Below are 12,578 nucleotides of genomic sequence, written 5' to 3' on the forward strand. Positions count from 1 at the left end.
GCGTGTCTCTGGAATCACACTGGCCCCATACGTTCATTTAGAAGACAAATACTATGTGTGTGTCTATTTCCGGGATTTTATCGAGTATTTGCATCCTGGAAATTTTTATCTTGGAGATGAATTTCCAAGATGCAAATACTCGATAAAATCCCGGAAATAGACACACATAGTATTTATCGACATTTAAAACCTATTGTTATCGATATTGTAAATATATTGCTTGCTTCAGGGAATGCAAATCATATTTTCACCCTTTGACATTTGGTCATGTGACCCAAATTAGCCAATCACAACACAGAACACACTTTCTATAGGTTTACAATATACAGCATCTATCAACAAATTGCATAATACTCTTAATTCGCATCTATATCAAACACTCGTTTCCCGCGATGGTGCCGAAATCATTACAAAACACAGATATAGCCTAATTCATGATACAAGTAAGGGCCGATAGCTATTTTAGCTCTGAACAAACTGCAAATAGAATGTGTGGGTGATTATTTTGACACCTTTGGTGATATTTTCCTTTTTCTCCGTATGTTATATGGAAGCATCACTACATTAATTGTTTGATCTTGGTACAAGTGACATATTAAATAATGCCACATATCAGGCAAGTATGTTAACTGAGGAAGAAATTTGCCTAAACCATGCATCAGTGCTATTAACTTTTGACGTGGCTCCAAAATCTGAAGACGATGTCCATTCCTCTTTTGTTCTGTGGTGACCATAGATATAGTGACATACCTATCTTCAGCGGTTCAGGTCAGTTTGTCGAAAATGAAAGCAAATGCTGTCTGAAGTTTACTGAGAAAACAATATATAAAATTCTGGACTCATTGATGACATCGATGTAAAATGTGGGGGTAAGACTTTGAGCCAAGAAGGAGGCATCCCCATGGGCACCAATTGCGCTCCCCTTTTCTTTATGTATTTGAATGAGAATGTCTGCTCGGATTGGCAAAGTCAAAACAAGGCAATTTTGCCATGACATTCAACATAAGCTTTAGGTACATTTGTATATCGATGATCTGATGTCGTTCAATAACCATCAAATACCAATTCCCTTTCACCGATTTACCCGTGGATGGACCTCTGTGTGAAAACCACAAGCATGGCGAAGACGGTAATAAAATGATTGAGCCACTCCATCGTGTCACTTAAGATACTGTGTTTGTGCCAAAGCTGGGCATCCACTGGCAATATGTTGGACAGTCTCAATAAATTCATTGCATACTCTACATTTCATATTTACATTTTGATGCAAAATCACACATTGACGGTTTCGAGTGGGAAGTGACTGGTCCCGAGCAGCAAACAGAAAGCCTTCTGTTTCACTTTTCAGGCCAGCGGACTTCATCCAAGCGAGGGGGTCCGCAGGGTTACATATTGATCCTCTCCACACACTGCAAATAAATTCGATGCAGTGGTCGTTCGTCAGATAGTCTCTTCTTGGAAAACAGTCTGGGCCGATTTGATATGGCACTTCACTTGGTTGACACTCATTTCTTTACCGTCCAGCAGTATGGTACCATCAACAATATCAACATTGACATTGAGATTATGTCCCGCATCCTTTGCTCGTAGAAGAAAACTGTGGAATGCCTTGTTTTCATCATGAGTCTTCACGTGCTTCACAAGAGGATCATCAGAGAAATACATGTGTGTAAAAGTGCACAATACAATTATATCATGAAGAGCCTCCACGTTAATTAAACCACGCCCTCCCATTATAGTTAATATACGCGACTGAGGGAGGAGCGAGGGTGGTGAGATCTATTGTCTGACATGATTCTTCATGTAAGGGTGTCAATACCCTGAATTTCTCGTTTCATCCAATCAACAGGACCAAAAGAATATGAAAGGCCATTACAGCATAAGTATTTGTGGCTTTAACTTAACTGCGAGCGTTCAGCTCTGAACTCAAGAGTTCATGTGCGTGTGCATGTGTGTGTCCGGATTAATAGAGATTACTTCACGAGTCAAAGTAAACAATTTATGGGTAACAACTTCTATATTCACTGTAAAGCCTAAAGCGGAAAATCACTTACTCACACTAACCACTACAACTGCACTAAGACCCATTTCAGCCCATGTCTATCATAAATAGATTAATCAAAGTATGGCACTTTCGACATCCAGGGCCAGCAAGCCAACTGGACTGGATCCAGGTGTTGGAACGGCACTAGTTGTCACACCCCAGCTTCACGTGTAGCCCTGTAGATTTATAGTGGGGGGTTTCTAACTTGAAGAAGACATCCCGTCTATACCATGTCCATGTTTAAGTGCCATGGTGTCGTAAACAACAGAGGGCACGGGTAGCCCAGTCGTCTGGAGCGCCACAGTTCGGTATGTAGAATTGCGTCCCTATTCTTGAACCTATGATTGTGGGTTCGAATCCAAGCTCCCCTAATGTTTCTAGGATTGTCAGCACCATACCCGTGCCCGTGGCTGTCCCTAATGTGGTAAACGTCTGAGACCTGCATCACTTCGGGATTTCCTCCTACACTAAGCTGACACGCCGTGTTATACATACTGTTCAAAGCGGCGTTAAACCCAACTCACTCACACACGGTAACAATATATACTTGAAAACGAGTACCGCTTTGTATTGGCACGAGGGGCAAAGTCTGATCCATCAGCTGGCAAGTTATATGAATTCGGGTTTCTGGGATTCCAAAGGACTGGTAGACTACATCCCGAAAAGTCAGGCCATTATTGTAAATATTATGCTGACCTGCTTAGGTAACTGGGTGTGACTTCCAAGGCTTAATGTCGCAGTGTGTTCAAGTAGGAGAATGCAATTGTTGTCACCATGGTGTTCTTTGAGTTCTTTCGTATTCACCAGATACAGCACAATCAAATTTCAGCCTCTTCCCAAACTTGAAAGAACCTTTTGGCAAGCATTATGAAAATGATGATGATATCATGCCTGCTGTTTGGGACTTTTTTACACCACCAGGAGTGTTACGGTCATAACAAAAAAATTATTTTTCCAAATTATTCAAGTCCGTGTTACGTCCTCAACATGTATACAGAACGGACACATGGCAAAGAAATGCAATACATATATTTTTGGCCATAAACGCAAAATTAGTGGACCAAGAGGTGCAAAATGAAGAGGTTTAATGTGTTATAGTGTCAGTGACAATTTCCCGGATCAAATGATCACAACAAGGACATGCAAACCATTAGTTCGGAAACACGTACGATTCGGAAAAACGCACCCTGTGCATTAACAAAAGGGCCATGGAGCTGCACGTACTGTACGTGCAGCAGCACTATGAACGGTAATAAAGTGCAGGGTTTTTGATTGCCTGGCACCGGCGTCAGTCGAACAGTGACAGTTCAACAACATGCCGAGATTAACAGAAGTGCAAAGAAACAACGTCATCGGCCGATTGCAGGCAGGGGAGTCATGTAAAACACCACCGTTTCAGCTGAGAGTATTTGCTTTTGATACTGCACACCCTACCTGGTCCCAGATGCCAATGCTCCACGCTTTATCCCAAGTAATCAGCATGAAACAATTGTAAATGTGAACTTGCCAATTGGGGAAAGAGTTGAAAATACCACTGTAATTGATCTTGATGGAGTAAGTATATTTTACAATGAGAAAAATAATAACATGTTGTTTTCAGTGAGTGTGTGAGTTTCGGTTTACGCTGCTTTCAGCAATATTCCAGAAATATCACGGCGGGGAACACTAGAAATATCACGGCGGGGAACACCAGAAATGGGCTTCACACATTGTACCCATTGTACCCGGGTCTTCGGCGTGACGAGCGAATGCTTTAACCACTAGGCTACCCGACCGCCCATTGTTTTCAGGATGTTAAAAAGTGTGCTATGAGCATGCTCTTTCTACCAAGTTTTGAAAGAGCATTATACAACACAAAAGTTGTTTGATCAAGGTTACAACAGTCAAGGCCTTAGTAAAGCCTTCAAAAGTTTTATGGTAGACATGTGGAGGCCATTTCCCAATTTGGAGGTATCAGTGAAAAGAATAGTGTCCGATGCAATTCCCTATTATCGCTTGTGGAATATGTTCTCGTGTTTTTGCAGGGGAACAACTGACTTGCCTTTGGATGTGTTTCTGATGGGTGCCCCCGGATGGTGAGGATACGCTTGCCTTTTGGCGAAAACCTGGTATCATCCCTTTTTGACAGATCATAAGCACATGATCATAATATTGTCGGAATCGTATAATCAACTGTTTTTGGCAGAGATTTCTTATAAATATAGAAACGATTTTGTTGCTTTTAATAATATACTCTTCAAAAAAAAGAAACTTGAAACTGGCTTTCAAAATGTAATGTAATGCGATTTGTTTCAAAATAGGACCCAGAAACCATAATTGAAACACTGTTTGAAGATCAATGAACACAATGTTCAAAACATTAATCGTGTCACCTAGACAGACACACGTACACGATACAGTGAATGTCACAGGGGTACAGAAAATGTCAGTATCGGCTGTGCCCACCACGTGCATCAATCACCGCTTGACACCGACGACCCATAGATGGAATCAAGTTGTCAATTAAGATGCACTTGGATGTGCTGCCATCCAAGTGCATCAAGAAGCCCCGGAAGTGTTTGGGGCGGTGGATTCCTTCTGCGAACGCGTCGATCCAACTCGTCCCACAGATGCTCAATCGGGGACAAATCTGGTTACCGGGGTGGCCAAGGTAATGTCTGGATGTTGTTGTGCTGTAAGAAGTCCTGACAAACACTCGCAATATGCGGTCGAGCGTTGTCCTGCTTGAACTGTCCGCCATGAACGTTGAAGTGAGGAAGAACGTAAGGCTGTAGGATCAAGTCTCTGTAACGCACTCCTGTCAATGCACCTGCCACATGCACGAGAGGCGTCCTACCACCGTGATGAATTCCGGCCCATACCATGACACTGCCGCCGCCAAAAGGGACAACCTGCTGCACACATTTGGGAGCGTAACGTTCACCCCGACGTCTGTAGACACGTGCGCGCCCATCAGCACGTGTGAGTAGGAAACGGGACTCGTCAGTAAACAGTACATTTCTCCACCTTGCACGTGCCCATCTAACCCTCTGTTGGCACCAAAGCAGACGGTCCGCCAGATGACCTGGGGTCAATACATGACGTCGAACAGGTCTTCGTGCAAAAAGTCGAGCCTCCCTCAGTCTGTTGCGTACCGTTTGATCTGATATTCTGCGTACCCCATGGATCTGTGTGGTTGTAGACGTGGCTGTGGTAGTGCGGTCTCGGAGCTGTCGCAGCCGGATGTATCGATCTTGTGCTTGGGTTGTCACCCTTGGTCTTCCTGACCTTGGTCTGTCATCAATTCTGTTGGTGTTGTTGTATCGGGTCCACAGTGCGGAGATTGTCTGTCTGGATACGCCAAAGTGCCTGGCTACTTCTTGCTGAGTTGCTCAAGCTTGTAATCTCCCAGTGGCGTTGTTCCGTTGAGCTGCATTCAGTCTTGGCATTCTGTCACCGCCTCTACTGCCGTTTTAAGGACTGTATGAACAGCCGTTGATGTGGATTTTTATACCCATTCAGCAGGGGGGCCTGCATGCCTAAATGCAGGATCCTATGCTGCACGTTTTTTACAGGCGGTTGCGTTTGGATGAAGCTGTAAAACTGATCCCCAAACGCTACGTTTATGTGCTTTTCATGTGTTTTCGCGAATTATAGACACATCATCTTTCTGTTTGACTTATTTGGTTCTCATTTAATGTAATTATTTGAGATATTTGGCAAAAAGTGGTTTTACATCTATGTCAAGTTTCTTTTTTTTAAGAGTATATATTGACGTAATGTAATGTTAGCCTCAAGATATGTCAAAACGTTTTGACATATTGTCTATTCAGGATTTATGGTAGGTTTTTGATACAATACTTTTTTTTCATGACATTTAGAATTGTTGATATGAAAAGTCTTGCTATTTGTGGATATGTTACCATCAACTATACCCCAACAACAATTCCTTCCCAAAGTTGCTTTGATAAGAAGGGTGGGCAAGGTGTATTTTGTTACGCATCGACTTCCAAATTGAAATAATAAGACGGAAATCTATATGTAAGAGAATTCAGTGTAAATCAACAGACAAAGAACAAATGGTATACAGTTAACAATTGTATTATAAGGTAATACAAATTACTACAAAGTAATTATGATGACAGTACACAATAGAATGGCAGTACAAAGTCCAATGACAGTATAAAATACAATACAACAATTAATAGCAGTGATAATTGCAATAAAGACAAAGATAATTATATTCACTCAGCAGGAACATTTGTCTAGCTTCCAAAATAGGCCTAAGCTGGTTATCCAGAATGAAAAACAATGATCTTCACACTTATGTCCCCTGATATAGTCTAACTCCCGTCTGAAAGGCTCCAGACAGTGCTGGTTTTCGTTCTTCATATTATGAAGAAAAGTCAATGGATTGTGATCAGTGTAGACTTGAATAAGAAAGTAGTGCCCAAATACACTTCAAATTGATGCAACCTTGGCTTATGACATGACCTAAACTTGGGACAAATTCACTTTTCACTAAATCAGCTTGGCTTCAGTGAGATCTCTCGCAGGAGGAACGGATCCGTGTTTGAACACTCCATGGAATTATTTATGACATCATCAATGTTGGCTTCAAGCCACTCAAGGTTGGCTGTAATGTCATTGATGAGACGCTGAAAGGTGGCTGGAGCGTTCTTGAGCCCAAATGGCATAACTTTGTATTGATAAAGACCACCTGGAGTGGAATCTGCCAATACCCCTTCAATAGGTCCAATCTTGTTGACGTACTTGGCTTGATTTATTTTGTCGATGCAGTCAACGATTCTTGGTATTAGGTAAGAATCAGTTTTAGAAACAGCATCCGTAACTATCAGAGTTCGGTACCACAAAAGCAAAAAATCATAATTATAATCACTCCATTGTTATTTCATTTTGACTTTTTTTGTACCGCGATCCAGCAAGTGATCAACAACTGAGTAGGACATGGTTATGTACCAAGGTTTACATGACTTGTGATTTAATTGGTGTGCTGATGGCAGGCTAATAAGTCAGGCAAAATGAACGTCTCTTCTTCTCTGATAAGACGCTCATCAATATGAGTGTGGTTGGAGGTCCCTGTGGTACATGGGCCTAAAAGCTACAACTGTTGAATCACATGCTTGACTATTCTCTTCATCTCCCCATATCTCCATGGAGGCAACATCCTTTTGGACCCCTGATACTGCTCGTCCAGATGCTGGATTATGTTGATCTGAACCTGGATCTTCTCACTGTCCTGCGTTATTTCTTGTTTTGACATCTTCGACACCTCTGTGGGTCAAGGCACAAAATTATGGAAGAACATGTTAGAAGAGTAGGGGAGATGTAAGGAAGATTTTCTTAAGCATTCAACGAGTTTGGAAAGAAAGATGACCTGGACCCCATTCCACAAGGAATCGTAGCGCATAGACGAGCTTAAACTCCATAGCACTGCTATCACTTTATGGGACCTGATTAGCATGTATTTAGGCAGTGTTCTTACTTTTGCTGATATAATTCAAATATCAGTAATGGAGAGTGAGAGAGAGAGAGAGAGATATAGAGAGACAGAGAAATAGAGATATAGAGAGACAGATAGGGAGAGAGAGATAGAGTTAGGGAGAGAGATAGATAGATAGAGATACAGATAGAGAGAGAGAGAGGACCAGACAATCCAGTTATTAATATCATGAGCATCGATCCACGCAAATTTGGGATCGATGACATGCATCAACCAAATCAGTTAGCCTGACCACCCGATCCCGTTGGTTGACTCTTACGACAAGCATAGTCGCCTTTTACGGCAAGCATGGGTTACTGAAGATATTTTCTACCCCGGATCTTCACGGGTCTAAAACAAATGGATTTTGTGATGAACGGTAATTTGATGTATCTTCTTTGGAGTCTTGTTTCTTACAAATATGTTTCGTTATCCCAATTAGCCATGTCTTGGTAGTACCACTTGGTTTAATGTTTGTTTGATGTTGTTTAACAATCCAGTGATTGGCATCATGAGCATCGATCCATGCAACTGGGATACGATGACATGCAGCGACCCTGACCACCCGATCCCGTTCTTCACCTCTTACGACAAACATAGTGCCTTTAAATTTCTGAATAATCCTGTCAGTAAAGCCTCTGTGTTTTCTGCTCATTCGGTTGTGCTGCTGGCCAGTATACCAGTGAATATAAGAATTGATGCATATCAATAACTTTTACCTGCACATGACGAATCTTTTTTCAATGATTTTAGGTCTGCTTCAATGCTGTTGTCACGACGATCGTGTACAGATTGTGTGCAGGTTTCAATTTCACACATATTTTCTGTAACAAACTATTCACTTTCGATTATACCGAATTACCTTTGTCTCCATTGAATCAAGTTCTTGAAAACATTCATCTTGGTGTCAAACACGTCATGTGCCTGCCAATATGGTGAAAACGTTCAGCATAGCAACAGCAGTCGTTGTAAGTGCATACCACTGCTCATTTGTGTTCAAACCTACCTTCGTCGGCTGACCTTACCTATTTCATTTGAATATAGCTTAATGTGGAATTTCATGTTCGTGTTATTTCTTGAAGTTCACGGCAAGAGCTCGAGGAACAAGGATGTTTTGTGAAAGATATCTTTCATTCGAACTGATATCGAACACGTCATCATTTGCCGATTTGTTTTAAACTTTCATACGTAGAGCTAGTCGCATTATTGTTTGTATAATGGCGGTTGTAACATAAGGTGAGGTGAGATGGGGTGAAATTGGGTTTAACGTCGCGTTCAAGATAGTTGCACTTATGTAGTGACGCGTGCATGCGTGCGTGCGTGTGCGTGCTAGCTCACTGAGATACCATGCCGCCGTTTAACATGAATACCCTAGACACAGTATACCGACACCGAGCCAGTACACACAAGTCGGACACACAATTATTTTCGGAGGTAAATTAGCTATTTCCGAAAATTCCCAAAAAAGAAATGGTTCACAGGTTCAACAATAATACAATCATTTCCCTGGGCATACTGGATGCCATGTAGCTAATATGTGGTGAGTAAAAACAGAGTGTGAGAAAAACAGTGTAGCTGTCTGACTGGCAGACTGAAATACAATGTTACACACTATCAATGAAAGTTGTTACCGCGGGTTTTCTCTTCCTTGACAGCTAGTGCTCTCATATTGTCGCCAAAGGTCGTATTGTCAGGGTCGTGTCCTTTGATGTGCGCTATAGCTCTCTTGATCATATCTTTCAGCATTCCATATCTCGCTATGAAGAACGTGCCTTTAGCGGCGACATACTCATCCTTCAGCACACGCACAATGTTACGAAGGCTATGTAACTTCAAAGTGAGCTGTATATTTTCAGCTTGTTCTGAAAAAGAGTACAGACTTCGTTGGTGCATATATTGTTCATAGGAGCACTTTTGCGTGTGCTAAGACATGACTTACTAGAAACGAAAAATTGCTTATCACTGTAGCATGCGAGTCATGAACCTTGGCAAGAGACTTGCCACACCAACTCAAGAAGGGGAGGGGTACTTCCCATTGCTTCCCTAGTTTGCTTAGTTTCATTGAAGGCTGGGTTCGATGGAATCTGAAATACTACCATTTCCCCCGAGGGTATGTGTGAAGATAGTGTTTGCTCTTGGTGTGTGGCACCGGATGACATCCGTTTTGGGACTTCAAAATGGATAAAGCTCAGAATCCAAAAACATATTGTAACGGAACAACAGCTTCGAAATACATTCTGAAAAGCTATATATTCCATCAATCGAAAGCACACTTCCACGTGGTGATGAACTCCTGGTTGGAGAATAAATCAGAAACGGTAATTCCAGCCACTCACATACGTGTAAACCTTAAAATACCCTCTAAACCCAATACTCTCTATCTCCTTCCTACCATGGTAATGATATTATAATATAGATTTCCAGCCTAGTAAAGCGATAGAAATAACAAGCCGAACAAAACCTGCATGTGGTTAATTCAAAATATATTTTCTTGTATTCATATCACCTAATACTTCTCTTTTGTCTTCTTGCGTTGACTCACATATACTGCTCAACACATACACTTTACAGTAGCAGGGCATGCCACAGTGTTGGGGTGTTCTTTGTAAAATATGAAACGTTGACTTACCTTTTCCCATATCGTAACGATTCTGTAATAAGAAATATTCTTAGAGAAATGAAGCAAAACGAGATAAACAAACTACCATTTGTTACATTCACACTTGTCAATGACGATAATCTGTTCGCGTATGTAGTAGTACTCTTCCTGTTCAGGGTGGGAATATACGGACAGTAACAACGTAGCGATACGAACTATATTCACCATAAGCAAACATAATTATATCTCTAAACAATAAACAGAATCAAATGTCATTTTTGAGTTAAATAACACCACCGTACAACGGCAAAAAAAGGAAATAGAATACCATTGAGTACACAGCGTTTCACAGTGTCTAGTTCAGTAACTGACTGACTGACTGACTGAGTATGGTTTTACGCCGCTTTTAGCAATATTCCAGCAATATCACGGCGGGGGACACCAGAAATGGGCTTCACACATTGTACCCATGTCGGGAATCGAACCCGGGTCTTCGGCGTGAAGTGCGAACGCTTTAACCACTAGGCTACCCGACCGCCCAGTTCAGTAGCTACACAGGGACATTGTGTACGGGCCTGTATGAAAACACAACAAGAGCAGATGGCTTTTTTAAAGTTCCCCGTTTTTCGGACGGACACTGGTAGAACGTCTAGACTTTCTTTGACTCGTTAATCCGGAAATCCAGCTCCAAGCACAATAACATTCTCTATATCTGGTGGATTGCTGACGACCAACTACAAACAGCGACATCAATATCACACACAATCCGACAGTCAATCACTGCGCTGTATTATAACACAGCATTATCAAGCAGTCGGCAGGTGTTGTTAACAAAACAGTAACAATACATACCTGTGTTGGCAGGTAGGCCCGCGCGAACAAGGTTATCTTGAGCGACCGCGACTTGCGCGTCACATACAAGCAACCCAACGGTCGAGGTTGGATTTAACTTTCCTATTCCCTGTTGTTGAAGGTCATACGTGAATTTTAAGTCCTCGTGTAGGTGAGTCGGAGAGGGGAAGTTTTACATGGGAATCTCATCTTTAGAACCATGTTTTCGGACCAGCGTTGTGCTTGACATGGGGACGCCAACGACTGTTTGAAGCCGAATTATGTGGACTCAAAAAACCAACCAATCAAGATCAGGTAACTGGTGACGTAAGGGTTTTCCCCACCTCCGTTTGACAATCTGTCTTCTGTCGTCAGCAATTGATTTAACGGTGTGGACTCGTTCAGGTACATACAGGTCGCTGTTCTGACAGTGATATATATTTGTTTGTTGTTTAACGCCCACTCAGCAATATTCCAGCTGTATCACGACGTTCTGAAAATAATCGAGTGATTGACATCATGAGCATCGATCCACGTAATTGGGATATGATAATATCAACCTTGTACGCGAGCCTGACCACCCGATCCCCTTAGTTGCCCTTTACACCAAGCACGGGTTGCTGGAAATCAGTTCTAACCCGGATCTTCACGGGTTGTGATGTATAATTACCTCAGAACAAAGCGCAGACAGGTATAGCGAAGATAGGTCCTCCCGTATTGTTTTCAAGGTTATTTTTTCTGCGTGTGTAGATATTAAAGGTTATGTCTGTCATGGCATATGCGATATGATTGTTTGGCAAAGGTCGTTATATTTTAAGCGAGCCATGTTTGAATCGATGAATGCCTCTCGATTTTTCTTTTCTTTTCTTTTTACGCCACACACAGAAATATTCCATCTATATGAAGGCGGTCTGTAAGTAATCGAGTCTCGACTGGACAGTCAAGTGACTGACTTCATGAGCATCGATGCGTAATGGAATACGACTCCATGCATCATCCAAGTCGGCGAGCCCACCGCCCAATCCTGTGAGACGCACCTTACAACAAGCAAGAGTTGCTGAAGACTAATTCTACCCCGGATCTTTAGCGGTTATACTTGCCAGTAGTTCAGGAGTATATATTGACGGCGTCTGTTCACCAAAGATTTCTTGATTTTCCGTTTCCAAAATAGATCTTAACAAATCAAGCCGCCTTCGACAAGCATGTGTCGCTGAGGACCAATTCTAAAACGGAAACCCCACGGAATGAGAGTGAGAGTGGTATGCTTAAAGACTGGGTAGTGGTTGTAAATGGTAAATGGTCTATTATAGCAGTGTTCGAAATACCTGCCTGCCCGACCGTCCGAGACGGGTTGATTTCAACTCGGGCTGCCAGATTTTCAAATCCCCCTGCCCGACGGTCGGGTTATATTTCATATGTGAAAATATTCAAAATATTTCCCGATGATAAGCATTAATTCACATGTAAAGATGAATGATAAAATGTAACCAAAAAGAAACCCCGTTAGCTTATCCTGAGAAACGTATGATTATAGTGGGCAGGCAGGTTTTGGTCAGGCTGTATTTCAGCTAGCCAGTCATGTGGTCTGGCTGAAATTTTTGGGAGTTTCATACCCTGGTCTA

General features: G+C 42.0%; 1 protein-coding gene across 2 annotated transcripts; it reads right to left on the reverse strand.

Annotated features, from left to right (window-relative positions):
- Nucleotides 1-6,108: 6,108 nt before the first annotated feature.
- LOC124150874 lies at nucleotides 6,109-11,271 on the reverse strand. Of its 2 annotated transcripts, none has more exons than XM_046523044.2 (4): nucleotides 10,978-11,271; nucleotides 10,156-10,177; nucleotides 9,158-9,388; nucleotides 6,109-7,318 (listed from the first exon to the last, which is right to left on the reverse strand). In XM_046523044.2, the coding sequence occupies exons 2-4, from the start codon at nucleotides 10,163-10,165 to the stop codon at nucleotides 7,146-7,148; spliced, it is 414 nt and encodes a 137-aa protein (XP_046379000.2). In that variant the 5' UTR covers nucleotides 10,166-10,177; nucleotides 10,978-11,271; the 3' UTR covers nucleotides 6,109-7,145. The 2 variants fall into 2 exon arrangements, with proteins under 2 accessions (XP_046379000.2, XP_048248262.1); XM_048392305.1 differs by lacking the exon at nucleotides 10,978-11,271 and adding an exon at nucleotides 10,454-10,954.
- Between the last annotated feature and the right edge of the window lie 1,307 nt (nucleotides 11,272-12,578).

This window comes from Haliotis rufescens, unplaced genomic scaffold, assembly GCF_023055435.1.
Source record: "Haliotis rufescens isolate VD_foot unplaced genomic scaffold, xgHalRufe1.0.p SCAF_11, whole genome shotgun sequence".
Taxonomy (NCBI): domain Eukaryota; kingdom Metazoa; phylum Mollusca; class Gastropoda; order Lepetellida; family Haliotidae; genus Haliotis; species Haliotis rufescens.